At 31.1% G+C, this 26,976-nt stretch overlaps 1 protein-coding gene across 12 annotated transcripts in view; it reads right to left on the reverse strand.

The window, feature by feature from the left end:
* Positions 1-26,976, reverse strand: part of LOC144840054 (coiled-coil domain-containing protein CG32809-like) — a 98,081-nt gene that overhangs the window by 41,091 nt on the left and 30,014 nt on the right. For all 12 annotated transcript variants that reach the window (XM_078695693.1, XM_078695692.1, XM_078695696.1 and 9 more), the window contains one exon: positions 5,952-6,145. In XM_078695693.1, the coding sequence (XP_078551819.1) occupies positions 5,952-6,145 (194 nt within the window). The remainder of the gene's footprint in view (positions 1-5,951; positions 6,146-26,976) is intronic.

Below are 26,976 nucleotides of genomic sequence, written 5' to 3' on the forward strand. Positions count from 1 at the left end.
ACCGATGCGACTGATATCATCAAAAGTATAGCTTTAGCAGCACGGCATACAAAATGCCTGAAATTGATTATATCGAGACCGATTTCCGATATCATCGTAAAACGTATTGAACGACCACTAACTACGTTAAGAGATCGCTTCTCATAATCGACCACCTCTCGTAAGGGATCACCTCCTCTTGTAATGGATCACCCCCTCTTGTAAGTGACCACCTCTTTTAAAGGACCACCTCTCGTAATGATCCTGCTTTTCATAATCGACCATGTCTCGTAATCGACCACCTTGGATTTGATTTTTATTTACTACATAAGCTGTTTCTACATTAGCTGGAGGTTTTACTACATTAGCGGTTGTAACAAGTGACATTGTTTTTAAATATATTCTAAAGTGTTTTTCCATTGTACTTTTAAGTAGGCCTTGAACACAATCAAATTCATAAACTCTAACCTGGGCTTTGACAACTTTAACTCTCTTACCTTGTTGGAAATTTTCCAGTCAATTAAAAATTGATTGAAACCATGCAATGTTTATGTTATGTCTATATCAAAGTTTTTCAAGATGTTAAAAACTATTTTTATGTTTAGGACTATACTACTGTACTAAACTATTACAGCATACAAATGTTAACTTGAATTTTAAATTGTAGGCCTATATTAATAATATTAATTACTGATATAATAATAATTATGTTTTACTGAAGCAATTGTTTAAATATATTTTGTACATTTATTATTAATTTTGCCTTTTATCATTTCTATTTCTTTGATGCAATTATGGGACTTCCCAACCAGTTTTTATATTTTATTTCGATGGTGTTTTCGTTTTTGTTAATTTAATGTAGTTTCAAATAAATCAAATGCAGTTTAATTTGTACAGAGACGTAAACATGGTCAACCTCGAAATGTCAGCAAAACCAAAATAAAATCAAAACTAGTAAAACAAAACTTTGTTGTTTTTAATTCACTACATTGTAAGGAGGAAGATCTATTGGAGAAAGTCTAGGAACGTGCCACCAAACTTATTTTTTCTGTACGCCTTCTACATTGTTAAGATAGGCTGAACATTCTCAACTTACCTACTCTGGCATACAGAAGGCAAAGAGCTGGGGCACCTTTTAATTCCCCTTTATCCATTAGTCAAATTCTTTGCATCTGCTGATCAGTAATCCTTGGCAATTTTCCTACGTCACAATTTGGTCACGCGGGTCATTAGCAATATCGAGACAGGATGCAGCACATGTGTGGTCAGCGCAGTGCTGTCGTCCGACGCTACACCATTTCAATTGAATCTCACGGGTGGGAAGTACAATACTGACATATTGTATTCTTGCTCATGTTTCTACTAACATTATGTTTTGTAATTTTTTGGGGATTTTTAATTATTTGTTTTATGTACTGTAATTTATTTTCAAAGAGTGTGGGGACTACAAGGAGGGAGGTACAAACAAGGAGGATAAAGTTGCATATCATATTTACTTCTTTAGGCCTACACCACCAGAAAACATACATTATCGTTCATCTTAAAGACAAACCACCAACAATTAAGAAATTCAACTGAACAACAGGAGACTGCAAGAATATCAACCAGATTCAACTAAGTCACTGTTCTCCAGTCGGAAATAACATTAAAATATTTTGGAAGCTTTTACAAGACATGACTATCTACGATTATGAAATGCAGGATTATGTCCTATACCAAACGGAAAATAACTGACATAATAATATTCATCAATAAATTAATAAACGTCTATTATTTCAATATTATTTACAGAAACAAAAAAAAAACAAACATACAGATGTATATTATTATAAAAAATTAATGTATTAACGAGATTCTGTTTCTTTTTTGTGACTGCATGTTTTTCAAACATTCATTTTACAGTGAATACTATATTATTTGTGATGACTTTGCAAATTTCTATATAAAATTGCTTGCTTTTAAATTTAAAACAAAAGAGACACTGAAATATAAAGAAGAACACAGTATTAACTTTATCTTTCTAATATAAATGCTGTATAATGTACCTCTGCACAATACATCCATTTACAGATTTGTGTATTCTGCATTGTACCAGGGAACAGTGAACCGGATTGTACTATATTACTGTACCATCTTTTTGGTTCCTAAACCTCACAATCAATGTAAGATGGTGTCCGTCCATTGGACGGGTATTACTGCTAGTTTATTTAACATAATAAAGAAAATTAGGAATTACCTTCAAGGTCAATGATTGAATATTCAGAATTAAACAAACACCAATATAAACTTGCAATAAAATGATTTACTTTATAAACCTTCCAAAATAAAACAAGTAGTCATATTATTTTCATTCACTGTGTTAATAAATCCAAGTATAAATCCTTTAAAACATAAAAGGCAATCTATTTAAAAAGTAACAATACAGTCAAGTATTTGAAACAACTAGTCTGGTAGTCTGTGTTCGATTCAACCTCAGTTTGTGTTTTAATACAGACTGTTGAATAATCAAAATAATCCTGTGTGTTGTTGGTCCGACACAGATGGTCCTAATTAGGGTCTTGACATATCTTTACAATTACATCACAGGGGGTGCTAAAGGACTTTCATGTATTAAGTCTGGATCATGTCTAACAACAGACTTTACAAGTAAAATGTAAGCATGTGGGATACAGTTATTTGCACATTAATTTGTTCACAGTTAATAAAAGGACAAGCTCATGGCCATGTCAAATCAGAAATCAATTTCTTTGAAAATATGAAATTTAAACCACTAGCTACTTTAATCAACACAAAATAATAACCATTGTTATTTACGGTAGATATGACAATTTCTGTCTCTGAATTCAAAACATCCTTGTAGGACAGTGTTTCCTGTATTTACAAACTCATATAAATTTAAACTCTTCAATGAGTAATGTTTAAACTAATATAAAATGAATAACAATTTGTATTTTAAAATTACATATTTAAAATTTTTCTATTTTGATTTCTAAAGCACAAGTTTTAAAGTAACTTTCATTAATATTAATTGTGAAAATAGGGACTTTTAGATTGAGTGAACGTGCACACGACAGCCACGTCCACATTGGTCGTAGTTGACTGTTCTGTCGACAGATATATGAACATTTAGATTAAGTGGACATTACGTTGACGTGCCAGTGAACGTATGATGTAATGACCTTGTAATCTCTATAGTAGCACTCGTCCATAGTGCTATTCCACCGCACTGGGCCCGTGGAAGTACACAGGCTTAGCCTGGGGTTTATGTCAGGCTAAGTTTGTAGCTTGAGAAACAAATTTTAGATTCTTTCATAAAATTTGTACAAAGTGGAATTAATTAACAGTACTCTAAATTATTTAGTCTCATTCCATTTTTAAAAATAAAAATGAATAGATTTCAAAATCAGGCCCTACTGTAGTGTGGGGGTACCCTAGTATGGTGGTAATTTGAGAAGGCTCACTATTAAAAAGTGAGTTGTGTATTGAATACAGTACGTTGCTACTGTACAGCATATTGCATTTAATGTATTGTGTATAAAGAATACTAAAAGTGCAACTGTATCAAAATGTATTATTCAACAATTCAAGAATCTAGAGTAAAGTTAAATGTGTAGAAATCAACATCAACTACTGATTACATTCATATCATGATAATAGAACTATAACATCATTTTTCTGTTGATTGTTCAACACTTGTTTTGGTATGATGTTCCCTAGTCTGAAAGATTAGGCCTATCTACAGTACCTTGGAAGCACCTGTAGAAAATTACACTAAACACTAGACTTGAACTCGTCACTATGGACGATTTAGGTTATCCGCTGTGCAAACCCTACGTGCACGTCATACGTTTGAATTTTGCGCACAGAAAAACGATTATGCCATTGTGACCTGAAGAAAATAAAATGTTAGTGTGCCTATCTATTTTGTGTCTAAGTATATACAGTACACTATTATACTGTATACATACTACATACAGTGCAGAATAGGTGAAAATAACGGGACAATTTTTAACATGATGACGTCATCGAAACACGAAGATAGCAATTTTGGAAGGGAATTATCTGAGCAACAACATATCAACGAGTTGAAGAAATTTAGATACGTAGAATATGTAAGCGCGCTCTTTTAAATGTCATAAACTATGACGCAAAATATGAAAATATGACTTTTATAATTGAACTGGCCATATGATGACTTCACAACATCCGATGCGCAAAATTTGTACATCAATTCGTATCTACAATTCAACAGCTTCCAGAAAGCATTTTAATCATGAGTATCACTTTTCATTCTGAGGAACTATAAATTGAAATTTATTGGAATGATGAAAATAAGTGACCTAATTTATTCACGCTTTTGCACATGACGACGTCATCAACATTTTAAAAATGGTAAATCATGCGAAAGATAATTGATTGACCTAGACAATATCAAATATGGGGGAAAATGGAATACGGTTAAGTGGAGATGCGCTCTATTAAATGTGATGAGCTATGACGAAAGAGACAAAAATCCTATATTTTATATTCAAGTGGCCAAACGATGAAGTCACAATGTCCGGTTAGCCATATTGATGCATGATCTGATATCTACAACTCATCAACTTCCACAATATGTACTAAAAATAAACTTCACCATTTAGTTTAGAAACTATGACTGTTTAAAAAGGGCATGATTTTGACGAATTTTTGAACTTTTTCATCAAAAACGTTAGTGAATTGTCCAATTTGAAGTGCTTGTATGACATGATTTAAAGTCGAAATTGTTTCAAAGTTGGTAAAATTACAGTACTAGAAAAGGCTCTGGAAAAACATAATTCACACGAAAAAAGATGTTTTTAGCGCTACGTGCGCATCACACATACAAATGTATGTGCGCATGGAAATTTTTACATGCTTAAAATGACATGAAACGCGTAGAAAGTTGATTAGAAATTGATTTTTCAAATTTTAAAAGCGCGTATTCTTTCTGTGAAAATTAAAAATTGCCATTTACTTTCCACAGAAAGTTAGCGGATGTTATAAATTACACTTTTGCTAAGTTTCAATTTAAATTGTTATATGGTTTTCGATCTATGTTAAATACGCGAAATTTATAAAATCTCTAAAGTCATATAACAAAGTTTCTTGCACATCTCAGATAGAGTTCAATCTTTTGACAAAGTTATACAATCTTATGTTAACAAGAATTAGAGATACGCTGTGAACAAAATTCGTGGAAAGAAAGAAGAATAAGATAGAAAAAAAAAAGATCCTGACAATAACAAGGGGTTATTCGCCAAGTGCGGATAACCAATGATGACAAAGCTTGGGTTAGGTTTGGTAAATCACCACCAATCACAGTAAAACAAGCAATGTGTTGATAACTCATTATGGTTGACCACATAACATTGATTGCTTTACACAATTAATCTCAAGAAGTTTGAAGACACCAGACCTTTTAGTTGAGAAATAAAAAGGACTGTAGCTCCTTCTAAGTACTGTAAGATTGTTTAGTTAATCACAAACAAGATTACTTCTGAAAAGGATGTTATTGTTAGGGTCTGTTTTACAACACATAATTACAAAATATTCAGCATGCCAACAAAAAGTGTGTTGTATAACAAGGGACTAGATGTGATGAGAATTTTTAAATTCTCATCAATTAAAATTGCAAGAAAGTCTTCATGAGCAAATCCTAAAATTGTATCGATCCCAGTTAGCATATTAGCATGTTGTAGTGTCTGTAGGATACTGTTTTGACCATGTTGTATGTGCTCTGAACATTGTGACCAATTCTAGTAGATACAGTAGAGTAATTATTCCCTGATACAAAAACCAAACTACTGAATTATTATTATTAGTAGTAGAAGTAGTAGTAATAATTATTCATTGTTTATACACTGACTTTGCTGTCTAGTCTTTGGTTTAAATTCCAGGTTGTGCATCATAATGTTACCTACACTCATTTTATTATACAAAAATATACCCACCTTGGTCTGAGCACCAACCGATTTTGTATCGCCCAAGTAATCCAGTGTGTGTCGTCTTACTTGGTTCTTTGGCTGTTCACGTCTGTAGTAGTTGGCATCCCCATAATCACTCAGGTCCTGATTTTTAACTTTAACTGGACGGGGCTGAGTATAATACTGTGGGTACGATTGATTTGTGTTTGTGTTTAACGTGTCTGTAACAATAGAAAAATAGTACTAATTAAATATAATTATAAATAAACAAATACAGTTAGTAGATAAAATAGCTAGCTAGTCGTCCAATATACTTTATGTCCCCATAATTATTCTGTACCCTACCTTAATTTCATTAAGTACTACATATTAAAACAGTACAGTAGACTCATTACAGCTTTACAAAACTGTTGGAATATCTGACCATTTTTCACACACACCTACAGACTTAATAATATTTGATGTTTACAAATTGTTTACATAAACCAAAAAGGGGATAAAAAAGAAAGGTAACTGAAAAGTGTTGTCATTTTGTCATGCCATGACAGAAATACCATTGTTTGTAAATGCACCAGAAATATTAAATACTGAATATACTGTAGTGGTTAAATAAGTTCAATATAAATGTATTTTGTAATGGCTTGGCTCCAGCAAAGAATAACCCTGTGTTGATCTGGGCCTCCATAGAAAACAAGTTGAACATGGTGCAAAAGTTGAACATGGTGCAGAAGTTGAACATGGTGCAAAAGGTAATGTCTTCCATCTACACAGTTTGTTCTTACACTTATTCATATTCATTATATATTAATTCTTTAAACTGTACATTGTTACAAAAAGTTGATATCTATCAAAAGTAATTATAACTTTTATTTGCAAAAAAATATATTTTTAATACATATATACAGTATATATATATATATATAGTATAATAATTTTAAATGCAACACAAATCAAATAAATGATAAAAAATGATATTATGGCTTGACCTATGTAATCCTAGAGATTTCAAGCAAACTATCTCATTCATCATTCATGGGATGAATAGTGTATAGCTAATTGCCTAAAGATAGTACATTAAATCATGTATGTAATATGATATAAAACAGCCATTAAAATATGATAATTCAAAGCCATCATGTTTCTAATCTAATTTACAGGCATTCAGCATTGTACATACAGGTCCACTATGTAACAGCAGTATGCACATTCAGGACTGGGTGACTGCACATTCAGGACTGGGTGACTGGTGATTTTGAACTCATGTATGTTCTGCATGAGATCACCTACCATTAATAGTTTAAACATTTTTAACACCTGATTTCTGGTCTTTTGTTCAATAAATTCACTTAATTCAATTATACAATTGTTTGATATTCAGATGGAAAGAGCAATTATTAAGGCATCTGAATAAACAATCAAGAAGTGAACACAAATATGCAAATAAAATTTAAGAAGTAATTAGGAATTAAAGAGGGTAATCAAACGCACATAAAAGCTACTGTATGCGGTAGACTTAGAATTCATTCTACAGTATTCTATTTCTATGACTGTATAACAATTTTTTTTTTAACCTTAGATAATTAAAATAAAAGTATTTTCTTGATAATGTTCTGCAAAGATATGTTTACAGCAGTTGACATTTATAATAGAATTAGATTCATACATACATTATGTTAAGTAAAAAACTATTCCAGACATAGAGGGCAGTAGAGCAATATACAGTACACAAGGATTTTTTCCCTCTAATTAGTGAAGGAGGATTTAAAGTCACGTAATTCAAGGAAGAATTTAAGTACCCTATATGAATATATTTATTATAGGTTTATAGTTAAAAAAAGAAAGTATATGACAGAGTAACAATTTGATACTGTTTCATTTTGTATGTGTCATTTTATTCATGTTTTAAACCAAATAAATAAAAGCAAGTAAGATATTCAGTTGTCACTGTAATGAAGATTATGATTGGTTGGAGAAGAGAAATTACATCATTTTTTTTCTTACAAAAAACACCGCTTGACATTTTGAAATTAATCATTGTTCTTTTTTCAGATATATTAAATGATTAATTATATCAATTATTTTGTTTAACAATCAGTAGTAAACATTTTGTGTAAATATAGTCTGGCCTACTGTACAGAACAAAAATATAATCATAAACTAAACTACAGATTATGTATGTACATACATAAAATAATAAAAAAATAACTCCCTATGACCGACCCGGCCCACATAGTCCAGTATATAGGCCTACAGTAGGCCTATACTACTAGGGATAACTATGCAACATTAAAAGTTAATAGCATACATTGCCTGTTAATATTTTGTACCAATATTAAAATAAAGAAAGAATTATAACAATCTGACTTGTAGTTCTCAAAATATAGGGTCCAAAACATCGTTGAAAATAATCGTTTTTAGCCACGAATGAAGTAGGAACTTGTATGAACTTTAAAAATTACGGTTTTTAGTAATATATTTTGTATATCAACATTGTAAAATTCAATCAAATATGATATTACATGTTTATTAAATAAAAAGGTTTATTTAACCTCAGAGAATTTCAATACATTATTTTCCCGACATGTGTTGGACATGAGGACATGAAGTTCTCAGAGACAAGGTGAGAAAATTCTTCCTTACTCAAAAAGTTATTGCAAGACCTTTACCAAAATGGAAATACGGATAGGTATGTGGTCAAGGACCACTCCATTAAATTTTGAAGGCAATCTGGACCAGGGTCCCAATTCTGGACCACTTTTTAGTATTATTTTCAGACCTGCTAGTGTTAAAAGAAAGGAGACAATTTTCATTTAATGTACAGGTTTTTTTGATACAATAGTTTTAAAAAAACCTGCTTCTTTTCAAATTCACCTGTTTGTTTTGGTGTGGCTGTTCTATTGTTAGTCAACTTAAACTATTGTTAGCCGAAAGGCTGGTTACATTCATTACACCAAACTCGCATACACATGGTTGTAGTGTAATTAGCCTAATCACATGCAGCATTAAGACACAAAAATAAAATAAATTTTTCCCCTGAGAAATACTACCTCTACACAATCAGAATTTCCCTTCGATGAGAGACTGGATCATGGGATGGGGTAAGGCGTCAGCTGTATTAATTAGGGCCTACATTTTCACTCGGTGGCAAATTAATTTAATGATTTAATTACTTTTATAAATAAAAGATAAAATTCTTTTATTATCTGTCCTTGGTGTCACCAAATAATAATATAAAAATATTCGGTCGATTTTTTAAATAAAAAATTGTTAAAAATCAGAGGCAGGCCAAAATCCATGTCCACAATCCACAAGTATTTTTTTTTTGTCATCATACAAATAAAATCACACTTGCTGGAACACATTTTTAAAAATCTATGCTTGTGCTCTAAATATTTTTTTTTTTTACTTTTAAACACTTTAAGAAACATGTTTCAAAATAGAAACAATTTGCAAAGACTGACACACATTTGAGTACTTAACATTAACCATTAGCAAAATGAACCTTACAGTTATGGACGACCCAAGAGTACTGTCAATATGAAGTACTGGCCCATTAGCATTTTGAATCAACCACTCAACTTTTCTATCATCTTAAAATATAGCAACCAAAACGTTCAATATTGTCTTTGCTTCATTTAAAATACCACTTGGTTATTAGTTAAATTATTAATGATTTTAATTAATGTTGTTGCACATACATATTAAACTGGAATAAATGTAGGACTGACTACTTCAAAGTTATGCATACTGCAAATGTTAGGGTAATTTTTCTTCATGAAAAAATTCTGCATAATTATCAATAAAAGTTGTATTTTAGCTATTAAGCAGAAAATGCTTAGCAATACAGCATACTGACATTGCTGGAAGCTATTTCAAAATAAATGCATAACCTCACAAATTATAATGAAATGGAACATACAGTATAGGCTTTACAGTATAATGAATAGTGCCCTCTATGCGATTACCATGCTTTTTCATAGTTGCTATTTCTGGCATTATTATGCTTTTTTTTGGCATTATTTGGAAGCCCACACCATCTGGCATAATGCTGTGGCATTATTATAACCGTTTTAGCGAATATGCGATCTTCCTCTTTGATGGCAAATATATTTCAAACACACAAATGTGAGGAAGTACAGTGAGTGTGGACTTTGTTCACTTCAAAATAAACAAAGAAAGTCATTTCAATTTCAACATCCTATTATGTTTATAATTTAAAGTCAAATTGCACTTTCAAAATGGTGTAATTGTAAAAATCCTTTTAATTTTATGTGTCGTGATCAAAAGTTTAAATAATTATTTGGTGTAATCATGGAGGTATATAATTAGACCTCCATGGTGTAATGGTCATTGTCAATTTTATCGGACTAGGTTCGTGCGTGTGATTGTTTCGTTTTTGCGTATGAAAAAAACATTTCAAAACACCAAGGTATCTTAGGTAATACTAATAGAAATCATTGATTAAAGTATGATTTTTCATAGTTTTATTATTGTCGGCAATGTGGGTTTTCCATGTGCCGACTAGGCTATTTCAAACTGGAGTTGGCAAACTGGGATTCGGCAAACTGGTCAGATACCGATGCAAGAGGCATAGGTTCGAGACCTGTCTGCCCATATTGCTTGTACATTATTAATACAAAAAGATATATTCATTTTCGTGTTAAATATGGTTTAATAGGTCATCAACATTGATTCATGCTATCATTCTGAAATAAAACTGATACCAATTCTTTAAAACATGCACTACATACATTTTCAACTTTATGGAAACAATTTATGCAATAACATTATATCTGTATGCTTGCAATTTAATCAATCAAATAATTAATTAAACGAGTGTAGCAGAATTTGTATTGTTTTTTTGTTTTTTTCGTTTAAAAATAAATCAAAATAAATAACCAAAAATGGCTTGAAAATCAGGGTGATGCTTAACAAGTAAATATATATTTATTTTGCTTTAATGTAGCATGTGTGGTGGACAGGTTTTTAAAGCTGATTAAAGTGGTATGTATTTATTTTTTAATGGATATATTCTTAGTCATAAACCATAAGAAAACATAGGCCCACAATTCAAATATAAATTTACTTTAATATTAATATTTACCTAGAGTGGGAATAATAACTCAAAGGCTTTGTCACACAACTTTTAAACAGGACATGCTATCACACCACTATTAATGTACCTTTTATGACACCACAATGCCTTCCTTCCCTAGAGGTAGGCTAAACACACAATCAGATCCAAAGAGTGATTATGTAAGGTCATTGAACTTTAGAGTTTATCTTTCAAGGGGTACAAGTATATATTGTCTACCTGTGTATGATGAGTCATAGACCCAAAAATACAATCTGTGATACTGTAAAATATACAGTAGGTAGTTGGATCAGGGAGTTGTAAAATAATATAATATTTTACAACTCCCTGGTTGGATTATGTTAATGTAATGAATAATGATAGAATGATAGAAATAATGCATCAAAGAATACTATGTTCATAGAGAATGCTTTATTAACATACTATATGTGGGTGGATTTTTTTCCTACATTCAGATACTGTATTCAGTTGAAACTGCATCACATGACTACTGCTGCGAGGATCGTAAATCGTATATTTCCTCGAGTATGATGATATTGACTGAATAATTTTCACGTCATTATCGTGTCCCTGTTATCAAACATATAAAATCCAGTAAATTCTCGAGTACGATGATATTGACTGTGTAATTTTCATGTGGCAACACTCGCGTTTGGCATTAAATAAAGAAAAGTCATCTACTGAGACTTCAACTTGCGAAGATTAGTCCACATCATCACGAGACAACGTTTTACCCGCTGCGCCACGAAACTTGCTTAAAGAAATTAATCTAACTAAACTATTTAAACTATGCATACATAGCGCTCTCATTTGTTATTCGCCTTCCATAGATGTGATGAAAGACCATTTTGTGATATTCACAGTAGTAACCTGGTACGCACGGCGTGCTGAACATCAGGTGATTCGGCTCGAAGAAGATTAATTACTATTTATTCGGCCTACCTGATAATAAATATTATTATTATTATTAATGTAGGCTTATTGATGGAAATTCTTCTGTCATCAAGGAATCATTAATTAGTATTTTTCACTGTATCAGTGATAGGTACGCCCTCCACATGATGTGTTTTTCATCTTTCTGGGCTTGTACCTTCTTTTTTCTAATTTTTTTTTTATATATATTGTACATTGAAATCAATTTTGTAATATGAAAGGAGAAAATAAATGTTGCTTTGCTAGTATTTATCTGTATATTAATCTTCGCAAGGTAAGGTGAATGCAACGCCTAACTATAGGCAGGCTTATTACATAAAGGAGGCCTAGCTTCCCGACCCAGTAGATATTCTACTTGTTGTTGGCTATATAATATAACAGATATCGCCTTTTATATCGGTAAAATATAAGATTTGACATCCCCGAGGGAATGATATTTTGCTCTCGGGAAATTCAAAGAAAATATGGTACGTACTGTATAACATGTGGATGTTGAATAATGTTTCTGTGGCCAATAAAAACTGGCACATAAAAATGGTAGAATTCGAAATAGTACATACAGTAAAATAGTTCAGTTATTATTGTTAAAGCTACTATGAAACAATTGTTGATTCTACAATACATAGTACAATTGTGACTGGCCAAAAAGTGGGTGGGCTGACCAACCAGCTTTTGTTAAACCCAGTGTACATTAAACTTTTAAAAGAACTCCACCCAGCTTAATTTTAATTTAGTTTCAGACAGTATCAACAGGCTTAATATGGCAACTACCTACAAAAGTAGTAAGTTATACAGTAGTTCAATCAACTCAATATGCCTTACATAAATAATTTCAATTGTTTTCTGAATCTTACTATGGATTACTCCATGCACTTATATAAAATAACTACAGTTTATGTAATAATCTCTTCAAATATACTGTAAGGCTATTTGAAAAAAACAATCAACACAAATGTGTTGACATCAACACCTGCAAGACAAAACAACTTCTTATCCAACTTCATCTAAAGTATTTAGATAATCCTTTAAAATCTAAAAAAGATTAGATCACTATTAAAATGACTAATCCACATACAGAATTAGGATTAGGTGAATGATTATATGAAAGCAGAATTATTCAAACAAAAATTAAGAAAAAGAAAGGTTACCCCTTTAAAGAAGTACCGTAATCAGATCAATTAGACAGGAAAAATAAAACACCATCCATATAAAAAACATCATTGTTAAAATAAAAGATTTTCCGACTTGGCAGACGCTTGAAACGAAAGGCCTTATCACATTGTGTTGAAACTTGTGTGGTCATGGAATTTAACCTGAAAAGAGGGCTTTGCATGATGTGCGTGTTGTTAATAAAAAAATTGCAAATGGAAAGGAAAGTCCTAATTGTTCGTAGTTTAATTCTCTGTAGGCTTCAGTATTTCCAAACTCACTGATGTGTCATCATGTACAAGTTTCTATCAAACTATTGCACTTTGTACATGTTGGGATGGATTACCACTAAGATTCTCCACTGGTGTACAGTACTTCACTAAATATAAATAATACCTAACGGTCAAATAACTAATTGACCAATATATAGCCATAGCCTAGCACAGTTTCTACTAAACCAATGTGGAAATCCTCTTTCATCTACCTTGACATTGATCAAATAGTACTGGGATATGAAAAGTGTGAAATACTGTACATATACTGCTGTCAATATTTAAAGACGACATAATAATGCATATACCGTATATATAACTTTATATAACCTTCACTTGCACTGATGACGGGCTAGTGTTGCCCGAAAGCTCTGCTAACTTTTCTGGCTGTTTTACTTTATCGCTTTGATTTCGCTTTTTGCTCAATCTCCATTGAGATCCAGCCACTGTCATTTTTTCAGTATTTTGCCTTTGGATTTATATATATAATATAACTTTAAAAACATTTAACCAGGTCATTTTTTGTGTTATACTGTATGTGCGTTGTAGGGTTACAGTAATTATGAAAAACAGAGAAAAACAATGCATTACTAGTATCTCGCGTCGAAAGTTCTCTCGTAGATGTTTCCGGCCTAGCTTAGTTTTGTAGGCCTACTGTAGTTGGTTAAGAGCCATAACGTATGAACATCTTACGCTATCTAGACCTAGTCTGCAATTGTCGCGTTCCAGAATTGTCTTTCCATTGTTGTCAGAATCTGTTAATACAAATTGGGGAAAACCTGGTATTTTAGCTGAAAAGTTACGGTTCTTCTATTTGTTTACCCTTTCGTGTGATCAACCGAAGTGGGTGCATCACACCACAATATGAAAATATCAATCCGTGCATGATGCATGTTGGGATTTATAGTGGGCCGCTAAAATTATTAGAATAGACTTATTTTTCACATAGTATTTATGTTTTACATAAAATGTAGTGTGTGACCTTAAATTATGTCGAAAAAACTTAGGTCTAGTGTCTTTAAGCATTTTTAAACAACAGTTCAAATTGTACAGTACTAAAAGTGACATGGGCAATAAAAATCAACCATAAATAAAAACATAGAAATTTACCTTATAAATATCTGGAATTTTAATCCAAGTGAATCAACAAAAATTTCCAAATGCAATGTAATTTTTATCCTATTTTAACTTAAAGTACACTAATCAGGCTGTATGTAAAATAACGCTTTAGTGTCCAAAACAAATCAATATTTGGCTGTTTTGTCAAAGAATGAATGCTGGTTTAGGTCATTATCCCTTTAGCTTTTTCACTAAAGAATAGAAAACATGATGTCATGCATTGTACACCAACAAGTTCTGATTAACTGACCCAAAAGAGAATTATTTGTTCCGACAGAAAATGAATAGACGACAATTTTTAATTGAGTGAACAAACACTGAAGTGTTGGCTACAAACTCCAAGAGAGTTGTATTGTTGTTTGAAACAACATGGCTTGAACAGCCGCTATAGGACAGAAAAGAATAAGAAGAATGAATGCCAAATAATGTAATATTACTCCAAAAATTGGCTTTCTATCAAAATTCTTGATTAATAACACATAATTAACTGTTCTTTAATCAAAAATACATAGGAAATTTGCATATCTACAGGTAAATCTAATTTTCCATAAAAATGTTTTTCTTCGTTTTCTTGGTATACAAAGTTGTATTGGATTGAAGAATTAACAGTACATACATCAGTACAGTATAATTTGTAGCAAAAAAAATTATTGTTCTTTATAGTCTAATTTAATTTTTTTTTCAATAAAATTATGACTTTATAAAGAATATCATATGAAAATAAAATGTTAAGAGATTACCAATTGTGGATGTCATACAGATTTTTGCTTTGGCACAACAAATCAAATTGTTCACTTACTTTAGAGCATAAGTCATAAAGCCATGATAGTTAAAGACCCATTCCCTACAATTTGTGACGTTTTGTAAAAAATAATGCATATATACAGTATATTACTTTAAAAACATTTATGGTAAATTATGATAAAAAGAGAGACACAATGCACTACCTAAGTAGCTCGTGTTGAAGGCCGCTCGTTGGCCGTCTTTAGGCCTTGCCTAGCTAGGCTTTAGCTTTATAGGCCTAGCTGGTAAACATCGGTAACATACGAACATCGTGCACTAGCTATAGGCCTAGCCTGACGTTGTACAGTATAGTACAGTGAAAAGTTAGGACAAGCAACATGTTGCTAATACATTTCACATGATGTTCACCTGACCAAGAGTATCATAAATAACAATAACAACTTCAATTTGTTTCTCTTTTGTAACTTCCTGCTGTCTAAAGGATAATGCAACCTACTGTTTAATTTAGCATGCAGGCCTAGTGTAATGACTTGAACTAATAAACTTGGAAATAACCAGGATTATACACAGTTACAAACTATTAGGGAAAATGATAAAATAGTATACTGTTAGTATCCCAAAAAGTTTGTGTAACATTTCTAAATTACAGCAAATTACAACCTGGGGTAGGGTGTTTAGTAAGGTGTTTATATATTTGACATATATTCAATAAAAAATAAATTAAATTATAAATTAATTTTAAACATTTTTTTTAATTGCTTAATAAGAAAAAAAATACCAACCTCTTCAATTTGAAATATATTATTTGTACCTGTAGTAGGTCTATGTCATCTGCATTTAATAAATACTTAATACATAAATATTCTAATTGGTTAAAAGTCTCAATCCCACAATAATAACAAATTCCCAAATATGAAAAGACTAAATTAAATAACAGTCATACCTGTATAGAAATGAAGGATTTGTTAACCATTTAAATATTATCCCTTTAGTCTAGCAGTCTAGATATACTATGGAGTAACCATTCCTATACCAAGTAATGAACACAGTGGTATTATTTCATGAATGAGGGTAATTTCCAAGGAACTTATCCATAGATCTAAAAGAGACCCTATAGACTCAATCAATCACACAACAAACAGGAAATGCTTGAAAGCCAATCAAAGCTATTTAATAGAACTGAAAGAACTTCACACTTTACCCCAATAACAACAAAGACTCTGGAAAGTGAAAACAAATAAAAAGTACAGCATTATCTGTCATGAGTGATGGGCTCATGATCTTAAAGAAAGTCCCATATCATGATGTAATAAATAGCCAGTATGCTAATGTTAGAACATTACACTATAGTATAAGAAATGGAAACACCGACTTTGAATATATCCTAATTTCCTAATAAATATTAAAGTGTACTGATTTATTTAAACAGATTAATTGTACAATAGACCTTTGAACAAGAAAAACAAGATTCTAGTAAATTAATGTTTCTCTTACTATTGAAGGCTGTGTCCCAAAAAAGTAATTAAAATATAACATATAGTAATCAACATATATTTCACCAATATTTCACAAAAAATTTATAATATTTTTTTTTATATAATCAGTATCTAAAGTATATCCTTGTAATTTGATTGCAGGATTGTGAACTAATGCAACATAAAGAGTGCATTTTTTGTGAATGCAAATTTGTGCTATGCGCATTCATTGACATTGAACTATACAATCGCAACCTTAAAAAAAATCGATTAGATTATTAACGAATATTATATTCGTACAATGGAACACATATTTTCAATCGGTGAAATATGAAATGTACTAACCTCATGAAAATATTTGTAACATTACATAAACCTTCACTATGGTAGTGAATTATAATATTTATTGGTTATCCGCTACTGTTCCGGATAATTGGTGATCCGCAACTGTTTTTTTAAATCTTCTTTATTCTTCTATCTTTCCACAATTTTTGTGGACAGCCTATCTTTGTGAACATAACTTTGTATAACTTAATAGTGTAGATGTGCAGCCAAGCTTTTTGACGATGTAAGAGCTGCATAGCGTAAGTTACGCAGGATTTTATGAATTTCTATAACTGATCTTAAATTTAGAACCATCAAATATTTTTTTAATGAAACTTAATAAAACTTTCTATGGAGTAAAAATGGCATGTTGCAGACAAAATTTAATGGAGCGCATCACGCTTATGATTTAACCTAATTTTCCCCTAGATTTTAATATGTTTTTTTTCAATAAATTCTCTTTCACATAATTTGTATTATGTCATCACGTGAGTTACTTAATTTCATCTATACAGTATTTTTTAAACAGTTATAGCTCATCGGAATGAAAAGTTATGCACATGATTAAAACTTATTATGGAAGCTTTTGAATTGTAGATATGAATTCATATAAAAATGTTGTCTCCGGGTGTCATAACATCATCATATGGCCAGTTGAATTCAAAAAGTCTGATTTTTATCTCTTTCGTAAAAATTTACCGCATTTAAAATTTCTTTTCTACGTGTACAATTACCTTCCAAGTTTAATATGATCTAGCTCAGACAGTCATCTTGAAATTTCTATCTTCATGTGTCACAAATTGGATTAAAAGATGGGTCTCGTAATTTCATCTATGTATTATACATATTAGACATATTGACTTCATGTCATAGGATAGCATAATCATTTTCAGCGTTCATATTTTTATATACTGTACATGCATGGTGCACTTGCGAGAATAACCTGAACTCGTCATTATGGAGCCTCATACAGAAGTGTGAATCTAAATTGTATTAGGAAGAAAGATAATTCAACTTACAGTATAAAACAGCTAATCAGCACTAATAAAATCCAAATAGTACCATCGACAAATAATACACTGCGGATGTTAATGTAATGTAATCTGCTCAATCCTGACTAACGTGGCTAGAAAGTCTAACTACCGTAGTACAGTCCTAAAGTATGTGTCGAAAGCAAATAGCCCAGTTGTTAGCCAAGTGCTTTGGGCAGACATTAGTAAACAATGGCCTAATCAAAGAGGGCAATAGACCATGACAATGCTTTATGAATGCTATTTTCATATCAGACATGTCTGATATTTTATCATTATTATGATAAATAAACAATTAAGTACACAATCATTTATTAAACAGGAAAATGGACATGTGGTATTGTATGCAATCAACAAATGTTAACACTACAGTACTTTCTGTTAAAGCTAGATACCACAAACTCTCCAACCAGAATATTTTATACCATACCCCAATGTTTTACATAACTTAATTTATAATGCATTATGAATATATTAAAAAAAACTTTAAATGCCAACTTTGACTGAATAATAATATTAGATTGTCAGCTATTATTGATGACCAAGTTGGTCAAATACTCACTAGACACTACTGCCATGCAGTGCTTACAAGTTGATAGTGTAGAGGGCGCTAATCAATTGGAATTGATCAAACCATGTAGGTAAGCTCCATGATCAAACAATCATATTTTTATTTTATAAATAAGTAATTCATGAACTCTTGTACACTTTAATGGTTTGGAGGAATTAATTAACTCATTTTTCAATGTTTTTTAGACAACTATTTAATTTCAAATCAAATCACCAAGAACAATCACAATAGAACATTACAATCATCAAATTTTCAGTCTCATTTCTTTACTAAGTTTAAATTATAGTGTATATAAAATGGCAATAATAAAATTGGAATTCATTAAACAAATACATAAAGTATGTATATATAGTAAAGGTAAAAAGATATGTACCCAAAAAATGTATTATGCTGTTTATGTAATGTAATTGGTAGTTGAAATAAACTTGGTTAAGTGATTTGTTATCACTCGGCTTAACCTAAATACACAATGTGACTAGACTAAAGAAATTATTGCAACAGAAGGCATTTGAAATAGATACATTATAATCACTGTTTTAAATGAGAAATAAGTACTTTTCAATAATCAAAATGATAATTTAGGTTTATTATTAATATTAACAATAGGAAGCAAACAATTTTAAATATGCAACCTATGATATTATAAGGAAGAAATTACTAAAACATAGCTTAGTAAATGATAAAATTATATTTATTCATTTCACACATTGTCAAGGAAGTTTGATGGTATTGTATTTAAAAATGATTATTAAATTAAAAAAATCATCATGATGTCAATTTATACTGATGGTTCCAATACAATTCTGTTAACCTTTATACTCTTTAAAATACTACCTATATTTTCCCATGAAATATGTCAAAAAGCAGAGCATTTCAATCTCGATGAGATGGGCAGACATTTTTTACTTACATTATTGTCAATTTATGCCAATCATAAAATTCAAGTGTTATCCATTTTAGGTCTCTTTATTTGTTTTTATTACAAATGACCTTTGCAGCTACTGTCAACATCAGAGAAATGGTTCACAGAAAACATATAAAACTGATGATACAACCTGCACTAAAGGTGCATCAGTCAGACCCCATTTACACTTCATCGACGATTTATTAGGCGGCCTGAAGTCAGCCCGAAGCCGCTTTCTTTTTAGCACGCAATGTGTTTACACTTACCCAAAAAGCCGGCCTCGGGGCCCCTACTATTGTGTTTACATTTGCTCTCGTGGAAGAGTGCTCGATGATACGATTTCGCTACATTCACATCAAATCCGCTCATGTGCGCTACCAACCGTCTTAAAAAGTTAATATTATTAAGCGTTGTCGATCTACACTAGGCCTATCGAACTTTATCAAAAAAAAGCATCAAATAACGGTATTTAATATGGATCAAAACAATTGTATTATTGCTTTACTACTAATGTTTGCGTCGCGTTCTCTGAAGAATAGTAGTAGATCAATTCATCTTCACCAATTTAATTTCAACGAAGAAACTAGGCCTCTATAGGCCCTAGCCTAGTAGAATGAAGCCCGTTTGTTTATATTTTACATACATGCATTTCCGGTTCAGCAGTAATTTTCGTAAACTTTAAACTATAGTTGACCCAGAACGTTCATTTTATGACCGCGAGTGTTTACACTACACGAAGTGCCGGTCCGAAGGCTTTACAAAAGCATATTATATTAACATAAAATATTTTTTTTTTGTCATACAATTTATAAATTGGAAAATGTATGCCAATTTAGTATAGTTTTTCAATCATTATTAAGCTAGCTTCAATAGTTTTATGTAATACTGGTGTGACAGATGTTATGTAAGCCACATAAAAAAATATTATCCAGATGCAGGCCATTTAAGTCTTTATGTGTTGTCGCAGCGTTTAATGATGTTGGCAAAATATATTTCTATGCTTCTGAAGATCAAATGCTGAGTAAGGCTGAAATTTGTGCGTGGAATTAATTATAAGAAGTGTGTTCCAAAGCTCTGATTCGAAAGCAAATTGATCATAAAGCTGCTCAACTATAACCGCTTTTTATTTGTAATAATAATGAATAAAAAAGAACATTATAGAGATTTATTATAGGAAAGAAAATGAGGCGTTGTTACTTAGTAGGCAATTCTAAAGTAATTATTTATGTTGTGATTTCTACATTTAGCAGACTGGAAAGGTTAATTAGGGTTAATGTTCTTGCATCATCTGAATTCAGAAACTGTTATCTAATAAATGATAACATTTCTAATTAGAGTTTGTGCAATATTTATTAACTATAGCAATCATAAGCAATTAGACTTTAAAAGAATACTTAAAGTTATATCAAATCCCCAGTAGTAGGACGTATTAATAAGAAGACTCAAACAATTTTTTTTACTTTTATACACGACGACTACAAAAGGTTGGTCATCTTTAAATTAAAAAATGAGGAATAGTGTGGTACAATATATGCCAGTAAATGCCATAACACAGTCATCATCATCCTGTCTATCCATGTGTTTTGTTGAAATCCTAAAAAACCTCTAAAAAATCTGATAGTTTCATATTTATATGATAATAATCATGGAGTAGAGAATTTATTTGATTTATTAAGATTTAAAAATATATTAAAAAACGTAACCAAATATTGATTACATTAGAATTCATAATCATTAAATTTGACAATGTTAATTGATTTACACTCGCAAGTCTATCTTTTGCACTTGAATTGCAAATTATCACAAATTACACATTCAAATTGTAATTTAGCTCATATGCAGTGACAATTGATAAACAGTCATAAAAAAATACTAAAAAAATAATATTAATTATATTTAAAGTTGTTGAGAAAAACAAACACATAAAAAGAGGTGAGAGGCATCTCAGCTATCACCAGATCCATCAAAAAACCATTTTTAAATTAAATTTAAATATTTTATTTGTTATATTTTCATGTTTGATTGTTATTTATGGTCATTTTGTACCATGTAATGTAAATTTTATTATTCTTATTGTGCTAAATTCTACATTTTTTCCTTTTAAATCTTGTTTTATTGGTTTATCCAGTCATCTTTTGCTCTTCTTTTTTTGGTGGTAGTCCATTTCGAGTTAAAAGCTGAGTTGATGAAAGATACAGCAGGAGGATGCAAGTAAAGGAGATAAAGGACCAATTTATTTTCAAGATCATCATATCTTCAAATTGAATACTATGATTTATAGTTTTAATACCGGTGGTATTAATTAGAGTGGTATTTACAAAATTATTTGAAATTGTCTACATAACGTTTAATAGTGTCTGTCAGACTAAAGAAGCTGAAATATTGTACAGGTAATATACTGTTTATGGAATTGTTATCATTTACTTCAACAAATTTGTATTTCTTACTTAAATTAATGTATAAAACGTGCAGAAAGCCTCTAGTCTTAAAATACATATTAAACTTTAGACAGGCTGATACAAACTAATGGGCCATAACCTGGTTGTACCTAAGGGATGAAACATATCCAAAACAATTCAACAATGCAAGCTACTGTATCAAAACATGACAGAGCAGCATTGTGTGGTCCCAACTCCTACTATGCAATCAAGAATACTATACACTACTATACTGTAACTTTGAACACAACAAAGTGTGAATATCTAAATTGTTTGGAAGTGTTTAACAAAAAACTCACAAAATTAAGACTGACTATTTCTCAAAACACATTGAAGAATGCTCCAATAACTAAAGAAAATTGTTTAATGAAGGGCACGTCTGTAAATTCATATCCAACTCATGATAATTTACCTAATTTGACCGAACTATTTTTATTATTAAGATTGGTAAAATACGGAATGAACTCTCCAAACACCCTATTCTTAGCTCCTCCAATTACTTATCCACCTGTTACTTGTTATTTTTCTGCTTTTACTCCTGTTGATTACTCAACTGTTATGAAATTTGTCTCTTCGTTATCCCCTGCCTTGTGTTCCTTAGATCCTATTCCAACAAATGCAGGGGCGAATCTAGGATTTTGATAAGGAGGGGTCCGATATGGGAAAATAATCCTCTAGCGGGGTCCGAGAAATTGTTTTCTAGACGCCCAGAGATAGCATCCTTTTACTAACATTTAAAGTTTAAACCTACTTATCTTCTTGATCTTCTTCCCTCCTACACCCCTCTTGCTTGTTGATCAATACCTACTGGTTGTTCCTAGAATAAACACCAAATCCTGTGGACAAAGTCTTTTTTGTTCTCTGCTGCTTCTCTATGGAATTCTCTCCCTTGACATATTACTAATTCACCATCTATTGCTATTTTTAAAAAAGAACTTAAAACACATCTTTTTAACATCTAATGCCTTGGATTTTTACTTCGGTTTAGTTGATACTGGCGCTATACCAATACCTAAAAAAAATACCTAAATTATTAGTATTTTTAAATTATTATTATTATTCCCTGAATAGGAGTTGTCTGTAGTGTTAAAAACAATGTCCTGTTCGTTCGTGTGTCTCCTTTAATAGATGTGTCCTAACGTAGGGGTTCCACTGTACTTTCCCACGAAAATAAAAATAACTAGATTTAATTCGTCACTATGACGAATTATAGGTTATATGCATTGATTAAAATAAAGATAATTGATTTGTAAAAGATATATTGATTGATTGATTTTCTCAGAATCTTTAATTATTTATAATATATGCTAGGATCTTGCTAACGCAAATACAATAGCCGGTATCGCAATCCGATCAAAGATCCCTCTGCGTATAATGTCATAAACCACATTTGTTACATAATAATAAAGACCTAAGTTTCTTTTTATCTAGATTTCATTATAAATCATGTGTATAATCTATACACTAAGAAATAAAATTGAACAAACAATACAAATAATAAACTAGAATTTAATTCGTCACTTTGACGAATTATAGGTGATCATTTTTATCATTTTACTGAAATTAATTTTTTTAAACATGCACGTACGTTAACATACGATCGGAAAATGTTGATGTATGCCATCCTATTATATGCTTATAGTGCTGAGTTGTGCCTATATGCCATATACAATATGTACACTATATACAGTGTAGCATAGGTGAAATTACGGGACACACATGTTCTAATTTTTTGGCATGATGACGTTATCAAACTAAACTTTAAGATGAAAATTTCGAAAGATAATTAATTGAGCAAAAAAATATAAGATTTTGAAAAAAATTTGGCACGTAGAAGCGCTGTGTGCGCTCTTTGAATTGTGTATAACTTTGACGAAAAATTTGAAAAAACTACTTTTTCAATTCAACTGGCCATATGTTAACGTCACAACATCCGATAGGCTTAATTTTTATATGAATTAATATCTACATTTCATCAGCTTTCATAATAAATTATAATCATCAAGGTAACCTTCAATTCTGAAGAGCTGTAAGATATTAAAATTTACTGCGAAGGTGAAATTACACGGCCTACGTTATTCAAGTTTTTACGCGTGATGACGTCATTAAAATGAAGATAGTGTCAACTCATGATAAAGATAATTAATTAAGCAAGCACATACTGAAAGTTGTGCGAAATTCGAGCACACATAACCAAGATGCGCTCTGTTGAATGTGATAATCTACACAAAAAGATAACAAATCCTAATTTTTAAATTCAAGTGGCCATTTGATGACGTCAAAACATTTTGTACGTAAAGTGTGTACATGAATTCATATCTACAACTCAATGGCTTCCAGAATAAGTTAAAAAAATCGGGGGTCATCTTGCATTCTGAAGAATTATTTTCATTTTAAAAAAGACCTATTTTTCACCATTTTCAGAACTTTTGTAAAATTAATATGCGCATTTTGTCATTTTTAACGTGCTCGTATAGCGTTATTTTAAGTCGGAACTGACTCAAATTTAATGAATGTACTAAGGATGGTGAGTAGAATGAGATTTGTAAAAAAAATTCATATTTTTTACGCTTTTTAAGTATCGCGCGCGCAAAAACGCATTTTTGCGCAGTAATTTTTTGAAACACGCAAATGGCCTAATTCATGCTCTAAATTGATCAAAACTTAATTTTGAGCGTTTTAAATTTTTAACGCGCGATATCACGCGCATGAACCTACGTGCGCGTGCGTTTTTATTTGCTAATATTTTTACCCTTGACCTGAAGTTTACGTGTAGTGAATTTCATTAATATGTGATAATGAATTATGGAGATATGATTGATAATGTGATTTCGCAAAATGGCGTATAAATGTCGTCACGGATGAGTGATCATGCTGGAAAGCTTATTAGGATTAAGTTATATTATTTGAAAGATATTCTGAAATTTTGGTAATCATTGACATTAAACTTTTTGAGATAATTGTTACACAAAATAGTGTACAGAAACAATAAAAAGAAAAAAAATAAAGATTTCATACAATAACAATAGGTGATCATTTAGCATTCTAAATGATCACCTAAAAAAAAATCTTATTTCGTTTCGTTACCCAAGGTGAGGCTCGATCTCGGTACCTTGAATGCTATAGACACGAGCACAGACCACCGAGCCATACACAACTTACTAAAACATGTAGAAAGATTCCTCCGTGTATTTACTATTCAGTAGCCACTTTGGTGCAGATAGATTATTACATACCGCAATGAATTATAATTTATTACTATGATGACATCTTTAAAAATTTAAAAAAATGATGCACTGTCAAACTATATACTTTTAACTTTAATATATGAACTTCTTAAGAAAGAAAGTTAATGTTAAGTTTGTTATTTCGGCCTAAGAAAATGTCAAAATTTGTTTGATTGTCGAAATTAATTTTTTTTAATTCAATATGCAATTAATGATGACTTAATCAACTTTTGTTCTCTTAATTTGATAATAAATCATACATATGATACATACACTTCAAGAAAATGAAATAAAAAATAGGTGTTCCCCAGCATTCTGACGATATATATTAATTTTAAAATTTAGCATATTTTCACTATTTTGTTAACTTATACGTGCGTAGCCTGTCACTTTTGACGTGCTTGTATAACGCAATTTCGAGTTGAAAAGTGAATCAAATATGATGATATTATTAAAGAAAGATTGTAAAACAGAAATCGGGCAAAAAGAGTGCGCATTAACGTTTAACGCGCAGTGCGCATGCAAAATTATGCGCACTCGTGGCAATTTTTTAAACGCTTAAAATTGCCTGAAACGTACTCTAATTTCATCGAAAATAAATTTTGACAATTTTAAAACTTTTAAGCGCGCGTACACATGCGTTATATGCGCTACGCACGTAATTATATTGCCGTATGATGAAATATGACCTGAAATTTATGAGTACCAAATTTTGTTTAAAAGTGATTCATGCTTGTGAAGATATGATTACAAACGTGATTTCATTAAATCGCGCGTAGACCGCGTAATTTATGATTGCGCACCGTGAAAACATGACCACATCGATTCCTGGCCATAGGAATATACTCTGAAAAATTGACTTAGCTAGATGAAACTGATGCCAAGATAATTCACGGACAAAATAGTGCTAAGGAAAGAATAAATAAATAAATAAATAAAGATCCTGACAGAATCAAGAGGTTATATGCATATCATGCATATAACCTAATTAAAACATCTCTTTTATTTTGAAGTCGAAATAATTTACAGATATCACCAACCCATATAGCATAAAATCGGCATAGGTCATGGTTTTCCTCAAACACAGTTCTGGTGGTTAAAGGATTCTTCTCAGATAACAACTTATATACACATCTGTCTTGTGTGCATTTTACATTTTAAAAAATCCATGTTCATCTATCAGAAGAATGGGAGGCGAACCAATGTGTCTTGGCCTGTGTTGTACCTGGAGAAGGTGAAAGTTGTTTTTTTGTGTTGTACAATTCAGGCAGAAGGCATACTTTAAAACTTGTTTATTCTCAGCACATCCCCTTAATGAGTGTGGTCTATAGTAAAATGATTGTTGATATAAATGAAAAGGTCTATTTGTTTTGATTTTAAATCTTTATATAGCCTGAGAGGAGTCAGCTGGTGAGGCCATTTTGATTTCCAAATGTTTTGCTTTCAGTTTAATGTAAATAACAAGTCTGTTAATCTTAATAGTGCCCAACTAGTTTCCGATATAAAACAGCTAAACTGTTCTATAACTAATGCTAACAACAATGATTTAAAAGTGAAATGATAAATCATGAGATTTTGCAAATAGGAAAGATTGTGTGAGTCTTATCATATTCAACAGTACAATAATGCACATTTGGATACAAGGCCACATCTGATACAGTCACATACTATTATATTACATTCTAATATATCTATGACTGTAGTCACCAGTAATTTGGTCATGTATCAAAAGTATCAGTATCTTTCTTCAAACCTCACCACTTTACTTCT

The sequence above is a fragment of the Antedon bifida genome, chromosome 4 (assembly GCF_963402885.1).
Source record: "Antedon bifida chromosome 4, ecAntBifi1.1, whole genome shotgun sequence".
NCBI classification, from domain to species: Eukaryota; Metazoa; Echinodermata; class Crinoidea; order Comatulida; family Antedonidae; genus Antedon; species Antedon bifida.